The 21,074-nt window shown below is 32.7% G+C and overlaps 1 protein-coding gene across 1 annotated transcript in view; it reads left to right on the forward strand.

Moving 5' to 3' along the window:
* Nucleotides 1–871: 871 nt before the first annotated feature.
* Nucleotides 872–21,074, forward strand: part of LOC129227976 (staphylococcal nuclease domain-containing protein 1-like) — a 34,054-nt gene continuing 13,851 nt past the window's right edge. The window contains exons 1-5 of the mRNA XM_054862601.1: nucleotides 872–1,216; nucleotides 6,961–7,104; nucleotides 12,994–13,114; nucleotides 13,849–13,927; nucleotides 18,644–18,902. Of these exons, the coding sequence (XP_054718576.1) occupies nucleotides 1,160–1,216; nucleotides 6,961–7,104; nucleotides 12,994–13,114; nucleotides 13,849–13,927; nucleotides 18,644–18,902 (660 nt within the window). The 5' untranslated portion in view covers nucleotides 872–1,159. The remainder of the gene's footprint in view (nucleotides 1,217–6,960; nucleotides 7,105–12,993; nucleotides 13,115–13,848; nucleotides 13,928–18,643; nucleotides 18,903–21,074) is intronic.

A 21,074-nucleotide genomic window follows, 5' to 3' on the forward strand; every position in this document is an offset into this window, starting at 1 on the left:
TCACACACACACACACCCAAGTTTTCATACTAAACCATAAAATTTCTGAAAGAGTTTTATTTTCTTTGTAACAAAATGCTTCAACTTTGTCCAACACGATGGCGCCAAAAATAATAAATAAATTCCTAGAAAGGGAGAAATAGTTCGAGGGGAGTACGCACATATATATTCTTCGAATAGGTTGTAGATTTTGGGATTTCAGGTTCCTTTATCTTGTTTCAAATGTAAGAGAGAGAGAGAGAGAGTATATTAAATACAAATATTATATGGGGTAGCCCCATTGCTTGTTTATTATTATTTTTATTTATTTATTTATTTATTTTTGTGATTTAATCACTAAATAAAGAAGTCTTTGAAAAAATACAGACAGAAAATATCAAAGAATGGTGCTGATTTAAAACAATTTAAAAATTTAGAATCGAACTTCGAGACATAGTCCCATTGGATGACAGCTAATATATACTTAGGGGAAGTAAGCCCAAAGCTGGTACTTTGAATTTGATAGTGAAGAAAAATGTTTATATTTACATTAGATACTTTTTTAGCATTCATAATTTTTTGTAGATATTTTGTTTCTATTTCAAACAACAAACTCAAATACTTGATTTAATGCGTAAGTTATCAGATACTTAACTCTTCCAAAAACCCTAAGTAATTTTTCCTGATTTCAAAGTGCCTCAGGGACTGTAGTTCCGCCATCTCTGCAGAAGAATCAATCAATAGAAGAATTCCTCCATAGCTTTATTGCGCTCTCTAGTGGTGAAAATTGGTTTTCATTCTTATACACAGTGAATGTGTTGTAAGAAACACCTCTTTTACCTTTCCGTAAAAAATAAAAATAAACTTCTTCAAGCCAGTGCTTCAACACGGCAATATACGCCACATCATCTGTTCGGCTTGCTAACTTGTGGGGCAGGTAGCAACGACTTTGCGTACCAAGTATTTATGGTCAATTTGTTTGTTCTGTGATTTATGTCAAATAAATTAATTCTTAAATGATGTATTTGAATGAAATCTCATAAACTAGATCTCGGTAGTTTTTCTTATTGGTCTAGAATCACTTGCTTGTTTAATTTTGCTGCGCTAATCATTCCGACTATCAGAAACGTGTTCACAGGTTTTAAATCCCCCAGAATTTGAAAAATTGAAAATTTTTACCATGGCTTCTCAACAACAACCTCCTCAACGACAGAGCGGTTACGCAATCGTGAAACAGGTGAGATATTTTATGTTTAACTGGTAAAAAATATGTTATATGGTCAACGACTCCTGATTCCTAATCTAGTTTTTCATGACACGTGACATCAACATATTTTAAAGCTCAGTCATATTTTTAAATTATCCAAATATGTTAATGAACTTCAGTAATGTTTAATCGGAATTAAACTACTAAAATGTTTGATCTTTTCTGTGGGTATAATTTTCAGGAATGCTGTAGTTGTAAGCTGTTTGGAAAAGTTACACACAACGTCCTATTTATTAAGTTATGTATTTAATGAATATTTTTTCTTATTTGTCTGCTCCCTAAAATTTATTTTCTTTATATTATAAGTATTTTCATGATTACCTTCTTTTTTTCAAAGGTTTGGTTTGCTTTATTGGTCATGTCATTTCCTATTTTGTGAATGAGTTAATTTAATTTTTAATTGGTAAAATAATTTAAGCTTATGATTTGTATACCAGGTTTTGAAAGTTACTGCACTGTGTGTTTGATTGAACAATTTTTGCTTAAAGCGTGGTCTTTTATATATGTGCCCATGCAGTTTGTACAAAAGTTATTTTCCGAACCCAAATTTTATTGTACCTAAAAATACCATTTTCATACAATTTACAATTTCAAATCTAACTTTCCTGCAGAAAAAAAAAAAAAAAAAAAACCTAGAGGCGTTAGTAATGCAAAAGCTGTAAATATATTTTACACTTGTTGCTGTTGTTACTTCATGACCCCGCAACAGCTGGATCTAACCCATGAGTCCATGAATTCTGGCAAAGTCTATCACCTGAAGAGGAAATGATATCAGGTCCTCTAAACCTTATACCAGGGAAGTCCTCAGGAGAGGCTGGTTCTGATGACACTTGTTGCAGGTTGAAAAAATTTTGCAACCGGCAATAAATGTCAATCCTTTGGGATGTCCACTGTTAAGCACAGAAATTTCTATGATTTGTCGACAACCCTCAAGTTCAGTAATACAGCCTTGGTGCTTTCTACAATACCAGTGGCGAGCAGGAGTAGTAAGCTATATTTGTTTGCTGTTGCTTTTACAAGCAGAAGAAATCTCGTGGAAAGTGAGGGAGTCCTTGGGTTGAAGCCCCTCCCAGAAGCATGAAGATGAAATCTCTTGAGCAAAAAATTCTAAAATTGTTTTTTTTTTTTTTTTTTTTTTTTTTTTTTTTTTTTTTTTTTTTTTTTTGGCCTTGAATTTTAGAAGTTTATCAGGAGTGAGCACTCAATCCCCAACCCCCATCTTAATTTCATCAAAGAAAAGTTTAATTTTTTCCAATTTCTTCAAATTCGTAAGATTTTCGAAGAAGGGCCAAAGGTATTTTTCAAAGGTAAACTGAACTCTTTCTCTTTACTAACATCACCAATGATAGCCTATAATTGCGTTTTTTCTAATTCATTTCTAAAATATTACCGGAGATGGTTCTGAACCTTTCCATTCACCTAGAATTGCTACATAGCCTAAAATTGTATGCTAAATCCTCAACTTCAGAAATTTTCAGGGCAGATCCCCTGTCTAGGTAAGTGAAGTTAATGAAACGTTGACTACGATTTTGAGACTTTATTGATTTCACCTTTCATTTCAGCTATCGTAGTTTCTTGTGAAACTTCTAGTCCCTCCCAGGAAACAATCTTTGAGTGCGCCCCTGGGTATATCCATTCAAAATGAACAGCTTGTTTCTGGAACATGTAATTCAACGTTTCAAGTACTTGCAAACCCACTTGGTCACTGACTTGATTTCGGTTTGGAGGGTGCCGAATAGCACTATGACCAGGGTTGGCTTTCTGCCGGCAGAAACTGGTTATAACCGGTAAAAACCGGCAGAAACTGGCAAAAAGTTAAAAGTGTCTTTAAGACCTTTAACTTTACTTAACTTTTGAAGTAGTTACTAAATGATATTCGTTTAAATAAACTGAGATATCAAACATCATTTCATCATTGTAAAAAATAAAATACTATGCTAGTGCCCTTGATTTAGTTCAAAAAGGGAACTTTTCAATTGCAGATGCTTGTAATAAAGGACAAAAATTAGATGGGTTCTTGGGAAAGAGGAGTGACATACAGAACTAAAAACAGGAAATTACTGATTGTAATTTGCTCGCTTTATATGCTTCATCTAAATTGCTTGTGATTGAAATTATCACATGCTTCAAGAAGAAAGTGTCAGAATTTTACTTGCCAATATTAACCTAGATTTTGTATGTACCTAATGTCACAGCTTTACAAAATAAATTGGCTCCATTTCTCCAAAATTATTTTTCCAGTCAAATTCCAACCAGTTTGAAAAAATATACAACAGATGAAAGTTTCACGAATATTGCTTGTTCTTTGATGTATTGCCTGCTAGCTCTTCTGTTGCAAGAATAGTCCTAAGTTCCTCATTTGGGCACATTAAATTGAGAAAACTGTTTGGATTTTCGAAACCACCTTTTCTGAGAGGCAACTGCAGGGTCCAAGCAATGTAACATTTGTTGCAAAGTAACAATCGATTGTGCTTTAGTTAACAAATTAATTATTTTTCCCATGTATTTTCTACTGTGTGTCAATTGTTAATTTTTTGTCATTTTGTGAGTTTTTGCCAGTTTCTGCCATGCCGGTTTTAACCGGTTTCTACCAGTGGTTTTAACCGCCTTGGCAGAAACTTGCCAACCCTGACTATGACTACCACCAAATATCCAAATGTTTTCAGAGCAGGGCCAGATTTGGGGGAGGGTTGGCGGGGCTACTGCCCCTGGGCCTCCACAATAAAATTTTTACAAAATATCCTAATTTTCACAGGTCAGGGGATGTATTTACTATTAAAGTGCTGATCGAAAATATCAGATATATTCGTATATATATCAAAGTATTGGATATTTTCGAAAATATGATGATCATTTCGAACTCTGATTAGGGCCTCCACTCCTTCCTTGTCCCGGGGCCTCCACATTTCCAAATCCGGCCCTGTTTCAGAGTCTGTGTCTTTGGTTTCCAATCCAACATTTATGGCGATGAGTTTGCTCCGAAAGAGAGAGCCGTGATCTGGATTACATCTAAAGAATTCTAAGGAGTGGTTATAAGTAAATACTCTGCTTCTAGTCTGACTAAGGTTGTTTTAGTTTCTATCTGTATAAATTTTTATAGCCTTTTTAGGGATGTCACTGTTGACCTCAAGAGCCAGGAATTTAAGATAATCAAGTACTTGTGTAAAAGACAATCAGCAAAAGCTCTTTGTGTCAGATATTATTTCAACTATAATTTTTTATCTTCTGGGTCATTCTCACAGAAACTTTTATTTTCATACATATTTTATTTTATATATTTTATTTTAAATGTCTTTAATGCAAATCTTAAGTACCCAAATGCTATTCCCTCATTTTTGCTCCGAAATCAGGACGAGGGGTCATTGTTTTAAGCCATTCAAATCTCAGGCTAACCTGGAAATAAAAAAAACTACTACTTTAGTAGGGTTGTGTGTGTGGGTATGCACTCGGAACAGCTTATCGGAAGATGTGGTAATGAGCAAGGGGCTGGATAGCTTTAAGAGGGCCATTGTTCTTCATTGGGGACTAATAAATTGACTAGTACCAGCCTAACTGTGCCAAGAGCCTGTTGCTGGTTGTCAGATTTGTAATTGTATTTGTGCCCACTGTTAGTAAAATGTAAGCAAAAATTATTTCTAAGCAAACAATGACTTCAGGTTTTTCTAATTTTTATTTCAAATTATTGAAACATTTAAGTGAAAAAAAAACACTTAAAATTAAATTTTTGTTAAAAATTAGTTTACTCAATCATTTTTAAGTTTGTTGCCAGCGGTTGATGTCATTTCCTCACTTGTCAATTTCCTTCCCAGAATCGCAACAAAATATTTTTTTTTTGAGTAAAAGGTGTAGTAATTTAAAACTGGAAAGCCAGAAAAATTTTGCAACGTATTTGCATCTTTAATTTGTCGGAAATTATTACTTGGAATCTATATGAAAGCATAAAATTAGAGAAGGGTTTTGCATCTGTCATTCCCTTATTGCTGGTTTTACAGAAAAATAAAACAGTGCATGAAAACTGCATGATCATAAGTTGTTTCCCAATTTGAGAATATTTGTATGCAAATAAATTCAAAATAGCAGGTATAACAACTAGAATCTAATTTAAATGAATTTGTCATTATTTCCCTAGTGAGGGAAGGGTGCTTAAGTGAGTGTAAGAATGAAGACTTGCATGGCTGTAAATGTCAATAATGTTGTAAGATTCCGGGCTGTTGTGCCGGGGTCTGAGTGTTGTTACCCTTGTGACGATCTCCAAAAAGCACCTTGGAAACAGCGGAGATGACCTTCAGAGAGTGGCGCGTGTGACCAACGCAGGACCCCTGGTGCACTTGACCCCGAATGTCGCCCCTTGGTCTGGCTGTTGAATGGAGCAGTGGACACGGTCTGGCCTTTGGCGGCTTCGCCTCCTTTCAACACGGACTCGAGTGCAGTACTTTGTATCTGGTTTTTTGCCGCTGACCGTAGGCGGGATGCAGACCAAGTGGAGCCAACGTGGTAGCAAATGGGAATTGCTCCCTGGACCAGGAGTCGATCGCCACACCATCACTCATCCAATGAAATTAAAATTCTGGACAAGACAACGCCCTTTGATGAGAATGCGAGAAGGAAAAAAAATTTAAGATTTAGGAGACTCGGAAGAAAGATCTCGGAGAGATTGGACGCGTCCGATGGTGAAGAGCTCACGCGAGCTGGACTTTTATAATGTGTGACTGGCCTCGGAGATAGACCTCGTCGTGAGGACCGTTGACGAAATCATGTTTACCACGAACTTTGCTGTTTATATCTGTAAATATTTATTTTAACCAAGAGAAGTACTCCAAACCAAAATGGTATACAAGTATATTTCTGTAAATAAAAAAATTGCAGTAAAAAGATTGAGTCTGTGACAAATAGTTCGCCGCCAGATCCCATGCTACCAGGTGAACCCCCAAATTCGTCACACCCTAAACGTTTCAACCGCATCTGTCGCAGCCCTCTTCAGTCCACTTTCCTGGAAACATCAACCACGTTAACAGTGAAGATAGCCGCTGCAGATACGATCGAAACATTTGGGGTACCACACTCAGACCACGGCACAACAGCCCAGAATCTTACAACATTATTGACGCTTTAGTGAGTTCATGATGCTGAAGGTGTAATGCTATTCAAAAAATATTTTTGTTTAACAGGGCCAATATTTTTTTTCATAAAGCCCTTACATATATCTATCTCTAAAAAAGGCTTCATCTGATTCCACCCACTTGAATTTTTTCGAACTTAATATGTTCAAAAAGACTCTTTTTTTGAGAGTGAACCTTCTGCATTGTAAAAAGGTCCCTTGAATTGAAATTCCGAAACAGAGATTTTTGCTATTTATGCAATTTTAATATTATTAATCATTTTAACTCATCACATAAAAGTTAACATTTTAGCTGTAAATCTTTTACTTTTAAAATTGCTTCCATGCTTCAGGAGATCTTTCTAATGTCCCTTAGGTCCCTTCACATTAATTTTTTTATACACATTATTTAACTCATCACATAAAAGTTAACATTTTAGCTGTAAATCTTTTACTTTTAAAATTGCTTCCATGCTTCAGGAGATCTTTCTAATGTCCCTTAGGTCCCTTCACATGAATTGCTTTATTCTGTTTTTACAGAACTAAGCAATAAATCAAATAAGTGAAAAAAAGCAGGATAATAGCTGTAATTATTGTTATTATTTTTTTTTTGCAGGTACAATCTGGAGATACTGTTATCCTACGGGGACAGCCGAGAGGTGGCAAGCCAAAAGAGAAAACTCTTGGTTTGTCTAGTATTATTGCTCCCAAATTGGCACGTCGACCAAATGCAAGTGGAGAAGGTGCTACCAAAGATGAAGTAAGTATTTCGCAAAGAAAGAAGACCATTGTGAAAATGAATTGATTAAAACAATGTTAATAGAGTACAAAAAAAAAAAATCTATACATTTGTTTTGAGGTGCTTTTTTCTAAAGTCCTTTTGTTCGATATCGCACATATTCTAAATTAAACTGGTATGTTGTGAACATCATGAAACTTTCTTCTATATTTTTCCTTTTTCTGATCCCTCCCCATGCTTGACGAGGAAGCCATATTCCTAACAAAAACAAAATTACACATGCAAAAACTTGACGACCATCCCAATGTCTGAATTATTGTAAAAGCAAAACAAAGAGCGAAAATTGAAAGTTTCTTTAAAAGCCTTACTTGAATTAATTACAAATATTTTATTTATTAACAAACATAAGATGGCAACAGTTAAAAATTTTAAATCATTCAGATAATATTTCCGATCATTTCCATGCAATTAAAATCACGAGAAATACGCAGACGACAATCCATTACGATTTATCTTTCTTATTGTTGCATTAGTAAAACTATTTTTATTCGCAAAAAAAAAATAAAAAAAATCAACACCTTGGAGCGATTGGAGTCAAAATTGAACCAAAACCTGTTTACGTATAGATTCACATATATTCCAAATTTCAAACAGAACGTAGCATTACTTCTTGAGATAGGGCACTCACAATGGGAAAAAAAGAACGGGTGATTGCGCTACCCCCTTTTTAGCTGTTGACACCAAAATAAAATCGGCTCTTATACCCACTAAGGGCTACTTGTCAAAAAAATTTTTGTTTGATTCCGTTCGTTATTTCTTGAGAGACAGCAGTCACAATTGACGACAAAAAACGTTCTGTAACCAACCCCCATTTGAGCTATTGACACCAAAATTGAATCAGCGCCTGCTCCTGTTAGGGGCAACATATGGACCAAATTTTGTTTGATTCCGCCAGTTACTTCCTGAGAAATTGCAAGCACGCGTAACTCAAAAAACGTCCCATTGCTCCACCCCCCTTGGAGGAATTCGCGCCAAAAACCAATGGGCACAAGTTCACATAGAGGCACATATGTGTACCAAATTTCGTTCAATTTCATGCGGTAGTTTTTGCTGTAGAGCGGCCACAAAAAACTGGTCACACACAGACGTGACACACATACAAATACACATACAGACAGACATTTTCCAAAAATAGTCGAAATGGACTCGGCACACCTCAAAACGTTCGAATCCGTCGAAATTCGAAAATTTGCACAAATCCAATACTTTCTTCTATATATTAGATATAGAAGAAAGTAAAAAGAGCCTCCTTGCAATACTCAAACATGTGTATGGGGAAATATGCACGTATCATGATTGATTAATATATTTTTATGATTTAATTTTTCTGTACCTATATATCATATTTAAAATTTTTAATTCTGATTATCTGAAAAGGGTTTTTGGCCGAACAAAATTGATTTTATCCAGGCCACTGACTAAAACCGGCCAAAACTGGATTAAACCACCATAGAGCTGGCCAAAACTAAATTACATGAAAATACACAACTAATTTGTATGTATGTGAGAGATGTGTGTTTTGCAACTCATAAATGTGGTAGTTGGAAGTTTTTAAATCAAGCACAGCAATTTTAGTTAATTAAATATAGTAGTGAAGTAATTTACATTATAAGAATAGTAGTGAACAAATTTCAACTGTCTTCAAAATAAATAACTGAAATTGCTCACAACTAAAACAAAAGACATAAGGAATACAAAACAGCCTGTAACATAAATATATTAACTTTTCAGTAATGTTGCTTTTTAATTTTCAAAAATGTTTCCCCCTGTACCTTTAGTTTTGTTTTTTTTTTAAAAAAAAAACCTATATATGTTTCTAAAAGAAGTTTTTTTCTCTCATTTATTCTGTAAAATTACTTGAAATACTTTCAAATACTGTACTTTTTTATGTGAGAATTAAAATCTATCTGTTCAGTTTACAATGTTTCACTCTATTATTTTTTTAATGTTATTGCATATTTTTCATGTAAACCTTATCTCCTAAACATCCTGTAATTTCTACAAACTGTAAAACATACTGTTTAGATAAATAATGAAAGATGATTGATTATGGTTTGTTTTGCATTTCTTTTTAATAAATTATTATTTGGTTTTCATTTAAAATTTTATAATTATCTAAGTGGCCAAAACTGGATAAAACTGATTTAATCCCGGCCAGTTTAAAGCGGTTTTTATCTATGGTTAGAACTACTACTGGCCGAAACTCTTACAACCCTCAAAGAATGCAGCCATCGTTTTTAATATCTTTCAGTAAAATTTCTACTAAGATTTACATAAATTTATTATTATGGTGTAATAAAATCTACATATATAAAAATGGAGTTTGGTAAATTTGTTCCCCAAGATCTCAGAAACTACCCAGCAAATTTGACTGAAACTTTCACCGTTTGTTCAGTTTGGTATTGGGAAGGTTTATAGACCAGTTCGAAAAAAATCCGATTCATAGTTCCATTTTTATTCCAATTTTAGTCCCAATTTTCGCATAAATGCCCCAATATGGGGGTGGAAAAAAACGTGCACATATTAACATTGTATGTCCATCGAAAGCGCCAATTTTTCTGCAGAAGGTAGCATCTGTTCAAAGTTTCTAAGTTGTATAAAAAACGAGTTATGAGCTTTTTTGTTCCCTGTTCGAAGGCTTTCATCAACCCAAGTCATTATTTAGTGTGTCATCTCAACTCCCAAGAATTGTTGTATTGTTGAATATTTTTGCGTTTCGCCTGACTTTTTGAGGCTTTTCTCAAGTCAAATCTTAAAGTAACGTTTTCCCAGAAGATTGGCTAAAAATAAATGGATTTGGCTGATCATTTTACTTTTAAACGGAACTTATGTAATTAATGGTTTATTATTATTATTTATGCTGATTGCACACTTGCTCACTATATCCAACCAACCAGCAGAAATATCGCCAGAATTTTTTCAGAAAGATTTCAGTAGCTGATGCATTTGGCAGTTTTTTCCACTGTCGCTGTTTTTGAGCCCAAAGACTACGTAATAATGTTTCTCAGCTTTCACCATATAAACAAAATATCGCCAATCAAAGATACTTTAAAAAAAAAAAAACTATGTAAAATAATTCAACAACTAAATTAGGCAAATCCAAAAACTGCACAAAAACTTCCATTAATTTTTCTTTTTGCACGATTTCAAACAATCGCCAAATTTTACTACTTATTTTGGAAACATTTCGGATGAAACCGTTTAGCTCCATTTTATTTTGACCAAAAGTATCTCAGCATCTGGCAACAATATTTCTATAATAAAAATTAGTAAGGAGGGGGAGTGTTATCGAAAGTGTCCCAAAATGACTCTCGCAAATTTGGTAAGATTTTAAACCGCACCAAGTGCCCACAAAAATTGAAATTTCCCAAAATAACTAAAGCAAGTGTAAGGGGAACACGGGCAACTACATTTTTTAAAACAGTTCGTACATCAATAGCCATACAGAGAAGGTTTTAGATTTAAAAAAAGTACTAACAGATAAATCTTTTTAAACATGTGAAGTTTAATTTCATATTTCGGAAATTCTTCAAATTTGTATATGCTTAAATGTCGTGCTTTCGTTCCTAATTGAATACTATATTGTTTTTTATACTTATTGCTATTTAGTTTAATGAGTAAGGAAGAAATCGATTTTTAATCGCGTCAAAAAGGTTTGTTTTAAATTCTTCCGCTTAAAACAGAAAACAAGGGCAAATAACGATTGTTTCTCATAATTATTACTGACCCAGGCAACGCCGGGTATTTTTGCTAGTTAGTATATAATTCTAATACATTACCTATTATGAATTAATATTGAATGATTGTTAACTTTAGAATTTAATAAATCCACAACTTATTTAAATATACATTAGTGCAAAAATTTTAGATCATAATTTACTTAAAAGTTATAAAATTTAATAATGCGAAAAAGCTATTGGGCATGATTACACTATTATATATTACAATAGTAGGAATTAAACTCAATGGGAAAAGTCATGTGAAATGCTAGGCGACATACATACAAAACTAAGATTTGTAGACTAAAAACATTTTACTGTTTTATTTTTTGAGAGTTTATTGATGTCGCACGCATATGGTAAAATATTTATGCATTCTGCATGTTTTTATGCATATGTTAATGTTATAAAGAAAAATTACTGCTTTAGTAGGGTTGTAGGGAACTTAGAACAGTGTACAGGAAGAGGCTATAATGAGCAAATGGGTAGTGTTAGCTTTAAAAGAACCATTAATCTTCATTGGGGACTAATAAATTGACTTGGAACAGCCTAGCTGGGTTCAGAGCCTGTTGCTGATCATCACATTTGTATTTGTATTACAAGAACAGATTTCACTTCATGTCAACATTTCTTTTATTAGCATCAAGTAGTTTTTCTTTTTTTTTTAAATATGATTTTTATTGTTTTGAGAATCCGCAAAACATTTTATTTCTTCTTTTTAATTTAACAAATGCATTTATTATGGTCAATAAACCTCCATATCACAGATAAGAACATCTTAAATTGAATCTGTTATTTCAAAAAGGGCATAAGTCCTTCGGAAATCCATTAGACTTACATCCTTTCTGAAATAATGGATTCAATTTACATCTGGTGTGTTGTTTTATAAATGTTATTACATGCATTTTTCTTATCAACACTCATCTGATTTATATACACACTTACATGAACTTCAACTGATCTTACTTTTTTAAGGGTTGTCCACCTAGGGGCAGTTTTGATGGTATCAGCATCCGCAGACTGTGCCATTGAAATTTTTAGGGTGGAGGGGGGGGGGTTGAGGAGAATTTTTCTCATTTTAAGGGGGGGGGGTTGTTTTGAGGGATCTTTGCAATATTTAGGGAGGGGTGGGCACCCTTGCTTTTTTCATTTTTACTTTGGAATATTTTATAATCAATTGTTTGTATGCATATTTATGTATGCTATTTTTATATTAAAATATTACTTGAATAGGAAGAATCTATATACAGTTGAGAGAGAGACTCTCTGTTTAACAACTTTCTCTATTTAAAGATGACTTTTCATGGTCCTGGATGATCCACTAGTTTTAGAAGCATTCTATTTTAAGGACAAATTCTACTTCAGGACGATTTTTTGTGGTTCCTTGAAAGTCGTTAAATAGAGAGCCAACTGTAATTATTTATTATTTTCAAACTTTTATTTAAAACTAAAAACTTTAGTTTACTAAAAAAGTGCACAAAATTACATTTTATCTTTGACGGTTTTTTCCAGTGGTTTTTCTGGGGTGGACAAAATAGGACAACCCTTGTTTAAACTACTATTAAGTTCAACAATACTTGGTCCTAAGGGACAGTATACCCCCAAATAAATGTGTCGTTGTCTTTTTTAAAAATGAAACTGATGTTCTCTCAATGTTAAGTGCATATATATATAAAAAAAACTGTGTATTTACAGTTGGCTCTCTGTTTAACGACTTTGAAAGGAGCACAAAAAATCGCCGTTAAGTAGAAAGCGTCCTTAAATAGAATGCTTTTTACGTTATATTGGACCATCTGGGACCGTGAAAAGTCGTCTTTAAACTGAGAAAGTCGATAAATAGAGCGTCGTTAAACAGAGAGCCCACTGTATTTCTTTAAAAATATCATGGCTGAATTTTGAATTTAGATTTCAACTAAAGATGAAACACAGAAAGAAAAATCTCTAAACATATTCATTAACCTTCGACGTTTTAGCATCTTGCTAACTTTTTTCTGAATTTCAGCTTCTTTGCTGAAAAACTTTTGAGCTCAGCTTAAACCCTGTAGTACATTAGTGAGCTGTATTTGAATTCATTTGATTTTTATTGTACTTAAAAAAAATGATTCTTCTTAATCTTACTTTCTATTTGTAGCCCTATGCCTGGGAAGCTAGAGAGTTTTTGCGGAAGAAGTTAATTGGCAAAGATGTCTACTTTGTCATAGAAAGTACTCCTAATGCGGCTAAAGAATATGGATATATCTATATTGGAAAAGGTATGCTTTACTGATATTGTCAGTTTCCCATAAACAAATACAATTGGTCCCAATTCAATGAAGTGTGATATTTAATTATGCAGGAAAATGTTCTTTACCTTACCAAACTGACAATGCTCATTTGAAAATCTAATAATAAATTAGTAGCTTTTATATATTCTGCACCTTTCAATATTATATTCTGCCATGCAGATTAAAATGATTTAAATCTCAAAACAAAGAAGATTTGTCTTGCTAAACTAAAGTAAAAATCACTTTTATAACTGGAAGCACTAATTTCCAGATGAAATCCACAAACAATGAAGTTAAAAAAATTAGTGTACACATATTTTAATGTTTCACAAATGAAGTTTTATTAGAAAACTGAACTAAGTTGAATTAATTTAGGTTAAATTAATTAGAATTCTAATGTTTGTTTAATTGATTTTAAGGTGGATTTTATCTTTTATTTCAATTTTTGAATCCCACTTCTTCTTGAAAAGACCCAGATTTCTAAAGATGTCTGTATTTTCATTACCCAGATTGTACAAAACTCAATGGCAACTCTACCTCTAAAAAATTTAGTGTTTATATAAGTTGCAAATGAGTTTGGTAATTCCTCGACTGGATAAATTTCTTTATTGATGTTAATTTCATAAACATTCAAGATTTATACTCTTTATGTTTCATAATGTACTTTTGTAAGTACAGCAAATTCTAGAGCATTTCATAATAATTATCTGATTTTTTCCTAGATACAACTGGAGAAAATATCAGTGAATCACTTGTTGCTGAAGGTCTTGTTGATGTACGGCATGCAGCTGTCAAATCTGAGTAAGATTTTGATATATTTTTCAGCTTTCACATTTTTACTTTCTAAAAGTATAATTCTGTGGTAAGAAAATTTAATTAAACCTTTGTAACAGAAGAATCAATGAACATTGCAACTTTTATGCAACTTCTTAATTTAAATTCTAAACTCTACATGAGCTTTATAATTAGCATTATTTCACGTCTTTTTTGAAAATTTTTATTAGGTAACTATTTTCTGTCATTGTAAATACCCCATGATATGCATTAACTGAAGCATGGTTTTCCGGATTCTTTTTCACATCATTACATTCATCACAATATTTTTCCTATAATATTTCTAATATACGGCTCTCCATCACATTTGTACGGAGTAATTTTGGATGAAGATATAAATTTTCTCAAAGCTTTGCATAATTAACAGCTAAGACAACTGAAATCACACAAGAAAGATAGAAACTACATTTTAGTTACATGCAATCAATACCAAATGTAGTTTTAAAAAAAATCAACTGTAGTAATTTTTTTAATTTTTGCAATTTTGAATTTACATCATTTAAATGTGGGAAATATGTAGAATTTTTTTTTTCTGTCTAAAAATAGTCTTGATAGTTTCAAAGTTTTGGTCTATGGTAAATGTTGCAAGGAATATTTGCAAAGCAAAATTTACAGTTATTAAATGTACATTTTAAAAGCTCGAAAAGACTCCTTCAGAGTAAAGAAATCTAGTATGTAAATAAAAAATTATTAAATAAAAACAAAAAACCTGACTGCGTAAAAACCAAAAAAAAAACTAAAAAGAAAAATTATAAGCCCAGTAGTTTAGAATGCTATTATATACAACTGAATAACTGCACCATTGAAATGGTTTTATATTCGTACACAGATAAGACATATCATAAATTCAAAAACAGAATAGAAGGATCAACAGTCGGGGCCCATTCCTTTCTGAATCAAGGAACCCCGTAAAATTTGAATGGGCCCTGACTGTTGATCCTTCTATTCTGTTTTTGAATTTATGATATGTCTTATCTGTGTACGAATACAAAACTAGTTCAATGGTGCAGTTATTCAGTTGTACTTAATAGCATTCTAAACTACTAGGCTTATAATTTTTCTTTTTAGTTTTTTTGATTTTTACGCAGTTGGATTTTTTGTTTTTATTTAATAATTTTTTATTTTACACTTTTTAGTTAATTTTCATTGACTTAGTTATTTCGATTAGAAGACGGTACATTTCGCAACCTTGTCATTTCAATGGGAGAGTTTATATTGTTGTTAGGTTTATTAAGTAATTTGCGGTGGTCTAAACTACTGATAATAATTAGTCCCTCTAGGGACCTAACTCGACTTAAAGCTACATGTGCTTGACCTTCGGCAAAAATGCGCAAATTTAAGTTAACCACAGCACAGCTATATAACAGCCTGTATAACTCATGATGACGCAAAATCGGAAACGTCTCGTCAGTCAAATCTGTCTCGCAAAACTAAAAAAGCCTCTCAAGAAAGTACACGTCCCTTGAATCAAGTCAAAAACAAATGCAACATGTTAGAGATGAAAATCGAATTAGTAGACTCTCTTTCTTTTGGTGCTTATTACACAGGTTTATTTTGATGAGGACTACAATCTGAGTGTCTTGCCTTCGTTATGCGTAATATATTGTTTATTACAGTACATAATACATATGAAGAACACATAAAAAGACTTACATCAAAAGAGGGGAAAGTACATCCGTAGCAAAGGTGCCTTGACCCACCGCCTCAAGTCTGAGAAGCAATCGCTTAGACCACTTGGTCACTGAGACCCCCCAATTAGTAGACTTAGTAAACAAAAAATTCAGGCAGTGAAAACTACCTGCATTTGTCGCATGCAGGTAGCGTGCGACACAGTGTGCGACACCCAGCGTGCGCCAATCCCAAACTGACAAAATGGCAACTGGTTTTTCAAATGGTACTTTTGATTACTGTCATGTGTTTAGTGACACTCTCAAGGTTAAGACAAATCGATTGACGTAACAATTACCAAAATTGGCCAAGGCCCTTAGCCTGTAGAACGCCACATAGAAACGGACATACATACATAGACTGATAAACACATTACCCTCCTTTGTGTCATGCACGCGCAGTCGGGTGAAATAGAAAAAACACTCAAAAGCTTGTATTCCATTATTAGCTTATCACCAATTGCATCAAGCTGTTTTAACGCTGATTAAAAACAAGAATCAAATGAATAAATAAAGTAATGTTGTGTCCTGCTGTTTGTTTTCAGCGTTCTGGCATTTACGTTCTAAGCGGCTGTTCATGAATAATGCTACTTTTTTAAAACATATTTGGCTTGCTTTCTCCCCTCTTTGTTAAAGTGTTGTGTCACCTAGTTTCACCTCCCATCATCACATGTCACTCTATATTTAACCAATATGTGATGTCACACTACTTACAGGATTGCCACGCACCTGGAAAACACGGACAACCTGGAATTGTCAGTGAAAGTGAAAATCACCTAAAATGGTCAGGGAATGTCACAGATTATTGAAATTTCTGGAAATGTCAGGGAATTCCTTCCCAATTTTCCCATCTGACAGGCGAAACTGCTGCTCTAAAATGCAGTAAATGTCGCATTCCTGATAAGCAAATTTTCCTGATAATTAAGAGGAAGGAAATTCAAGCTCATTTTTTGTATTGAATATACTAAAACTTTAAAAGTTATATAAAAATCATATTATATTGCTTCTTTTGGGGAAAAAATCAAGCTTTTCTTAGCTGGAAATTATTAGTATTTTCTGCAAAGGTTAGGTGGTTTGAATAGTATGTTAATAGCCTTTATTCTGCAAAATTTTTCTTTTTATCTTTTTCATGAAATGAATTATCATAAAAATTAAAAGTCTTAAAATTTTACCTTTTATAGATCGCAACTTGTTCTTTTGGAAACATGCCAACGTTGAAAGTAACTTTGCTGAAAATTGCTTAGCATGTTTGACATTTGAGTTCTTACGCATTCTCCAAACTTTTCCATTCAATGGTTGGAAGATACTTTTATAAATTCTGGATTTCAATGGCTTTATATATATATATATATATATATATATATATATATATATATATATATATATATATATATATATATACTTTTTTTTCAGACTTTAACTGTTACAGAGTTAATTAGCACTTACATATTTTTGTGTAAAGCATTTAATTTTTTAGTTCTTCATTTGCTTTTAAAGCTAAGGATTTGTAAAAATTCTTTTTAAATTAAAAATAAAAGTGTATTTTAGAAGAATAGTATAATAATTTGCTATATTCTTATATTAAGAATATAAATTTTAAAATTATTCATTATTTGCAGAAAATATTTAGCTTTTTTTTGAGACAGAATAAACTATGATTTTTATGGATCCTTGCTCGCCAAAGAAAGATTTGTTAGGAGTCTATTCCTTTATCACATTGCTGATAATTTTTTCACATGTTTGTGTTACAGTTGAGAATAGATGTTGATGTTTTGGAAACTTCGCAATATTTGCAAAAACATTGATGTTAAAATTTTGAACATCTATTTTTTGAAACATCACCACTAGTTGAGAGTGTGGTATCAACAAGGGCATGTTGGTCAAAATTTGGAAGGAAATGTCTTGCAGCATTAGGGGCTGACAGAATGCTGTTATTCATGCCACAAGGGAGATTTAAATGAGATTTCTTACAATATGTTCAGTTACTCTAGAATGGTCCCTAACATATAGCATCTTGCCATAGGAAAAGGTTGTAAAGTAAGAAAAAGAGTAATAAAAAAATCTGAGAATAAGTTTTGAGTAAAATAGAATGCTTGCATTGAAAAGGGAAACAAACTTTTGCGCAATTCAATTGCAGAGATTTAAAACTAAAAATAAAACTAATTGGAAATATCTGGTCTTTCAAATTCTTTCAAAGCACTTATAATTTAATTTTAAGTTGATCTTCATTTAACGCAAATTTTGATAGCAATCATTAGTAATATTTTAAAGCATTATTTGGTTTATAAAGTAGGTTTATTTGCAGTAAAAATTATATTGTATTGCTATTTAATAACTTAAGTCGACATTAATTTGTACTTTTTTCTAAAATCAATTGGAAAATCTGGAAATGCAGGGAATTTTATTTTTGAACTTTCATGGCAACCCTTTCCTAGTGCCTCCCCCCCCCCCCTTATTGCAATTCCGTGAACCCCCTTCCCCTCAAGGGATGTAGTGAACTTTTTCAAGTTTTGAGTTAAACACATTTAAAGTTCCGGTCCTAGTAGACTTTTATTGAAAAGTTTTGTTAAATCATGTTGTATAGCAGCACTTACCAGTACTACTAGTACTATCTCTTTCCCTAAAACATAGGAGAGGTCCACCTACTAGTTCTGGTTATCCTCATTTTTTAAATTTTGGCTCATATCTCCTTGCTTCTCACTGCCTCCTTTGTGGAGTACCCTTAAAAGTTTTAGGGCGATTCTGAAAAAAATGTCCGTTGCGTAACGCTAAGTTTTTAATTTTTTTCCAGCTAACCAAAGCCTTCAAAAAAAAAAAAAAAAAAAAAAAAAGCTGTTGGGGAATAATACATGCTTTAATATACTACCAAAGCATATCAGTTAATCCCAGATTTAATTAATAGTTACTTGAATAAAATAAAATAAAAAAACTTAGGATTATGCATGGGACATTTTTTCGAGAATCGCCATTTAGCGTATTCTTATTCAGGTTAATTCAGAGATTGCTTCTGCACTAGGTCTCATCAGCGTTTATGTGAGCTTGAAGATGCTGCAAAAGCTGCCGGAAAGGGTAAACATGGGCCTAATGCCAGCGAGCATGTTCGTGATATTGTTTGGTCCATTGAAGCTCCCCGTAATTTCATGGATTCTCTGCATCAAAAACCTGTAAAAGCGGTTGTAGAGCATGTGAGAGACGGTAGTACTATGAGAGTTGTACTCCTTCCCGGTGTATACAATGAGTACTATTACATTACTGTTATGCTGTCTGGAATTAGGGTATGTTCCATTCTTTCATTTGTTTTCTGAATTCTCATAACTATTCCATAATTTAAAAATGGTTTAATTGTTGCATGTTAAAGTTTTTTTTTCAAAACTAATATAAAAACTTATGAAAGTTTTAAATGTAAGATTTTTTGCAATTAAAATATGTTTTTAACATTGTAGCATAAGTTTTCCAGTTTTTTTTTCTTTTCTTCGATCAGTAAATTAATTTTTTTAGCTCGCTTCAATCAGTATTTGTTATTTCTGATCATTCCTTCTTGGCAGGGCTGTGGATTCGGAGTCAGACTAATTTTTGGGGTTAAGGAGTCTGAGTTATTCGAAAATATGCCGACTCAGAATCCCGGTTTCTTTTTTTCTTTAATTTTCACTGACTCTCCTTGCATTTTTTAAAAAACTGACTATCAATAAATTTGATTACATGTATAAAGGCCTCTTAATAAGAAAATGACTGTCATTGTGGCAACCAGCTGGCTTGATTGTTTATCGAACTTTATACAACAGCTACCTACCCCGTCTCCTAGTTTGCTTATTTTCTAACTTTATTTAACTGATAGCAATTGTCAGCAAACAGTTTTGTTGCCTAACATTTTCTAAGCAATCATTTTCAAATAAAAATAATGCATTTTTTACCTCAATCTCACTTATAAAATAGTAAAAGGAATGTATGTATCACTTGAGCAAGTCGGGAAACTTCTGTGAATGCTTGGTAAATTCAAATAAGTGTTAATACGAAAGCACAAAGATCCAATAAAATATAAATGTTTTTTTTTTAAATCTTAGGACTTTAACTAAAAACCTTGGTTTCATTAAAAAGTACAAAATAAAATTAGTACATGATTTATTGGTTACAACACTCAATAATTGTAGGTAATCCTAAAATCTTCATATTAGTGTTAATTCTAAAACTGCCAATAAAATTCAAATTAAAAAGTTGCATATAAAGATGTATAGCACCGCATTTTGTGTAAAATTTGCTCTAGACGCACAATGTAACCGACCTCTGTCCGCAATATAGTGCAATCTTTTTGTTGAAATTTTCAAGATGAAATTTAAGATTTATTATTCGGGAAATTTTTCAGAATTGAAGTATTTCAAATTTTATAAACTCTGAAATTAAGTTGAGGTGTCACTAGAGATGAAAACAGTCGGAAAAAAAACAGAAAATTTCCGAAAAAACGGAAAAAAAACCGTTTTTTTTCCGATGGAGTAAATTTCCACTTCGGAAAAATTGAAAAAAAAAAAAAATTTTTTTTTTCAACTTTTTGGGGTTTTAATTGAAATTTTCAGCAAAAAGTGATTAGAAATTTCTCACGCTTAAATTCTGATTCAATTTCCCCCCCCCCCCCCGTTTTATGTTAAAATACTGTCTAACATTAATGCAAGTTGTTGTATGACAATATAATTTGCATATAGATCAAAAAAATTTTTAAAATACTTTTTGCAAAAAAGCTTAAACCAATAACCTTAGTGAAGAATTTATTTTCCTTCGTCATAAAACAAACAAGCATAACTTTAATCACAAAATTATGTTTCTGCTGACTGTGTAAACCAAATGTACAGGGCGCGGCAAAAAAAAAAAAAAAAACGGGCAAGCAATTTCCCAAGAAACTCTATTAAAAACAAATAAATTAACAAAACATAAAAAATAATATGAGAAGAACTTTAGCCATCAATAAATTTAATTGGTTTCAAGCTAGCAGCTTTTTGCAGTAATACAGAGATGTGACTGCTTATTGAAATTTTAATTCAAGGGCAGCAAGTCCTTTAATCAATCCTAGTCCCTACAAAGCAATTGGTTTAGAAAGTCCAAACTTATGTGTAGTTTCGGTTAGACCTTTGACTCTGAAACAGGCCATACAGCGGATCCTGTAAATGGGATTGAGGTCGACGAGTAGAGCGTTCACTCTAAAGATGATATCATGTCAAAAACAATGCGCCTTGCACCACTCTTGTCTTTTTGGCCGTATGAATCGGTGTGGAGTTAAAAGAAAATGTCCAGCCTACAATGCTGAAGTGCACTTAGGCCCACAGAAGTACAATAACTTCTAAAATGTTCTTCTGGTTCACTTTTTGATTCATTTTAAAGCCCTCATCCACAAAAAACTAGAGATTTTTTGTCGCTTGTGGTGATTCCATCTCAGACCAAGCCTGACTTCGGGTTTTGGC

This window comes from Uloborus diversus, chromosome 8 (assembly GCF_026930045.1).
Source record: "Uloborus diversus isolate 005 chromosome 8, Udiv.v.3.1, whole genome shotgun sequence".
Taxonomy (NCBI): domain Eukaryota; kingdom Metazoa; phylum Arthropoda; class Arachnida; order Araneae; family Uloboridae; genus Uloborus; species Uloborus diversus.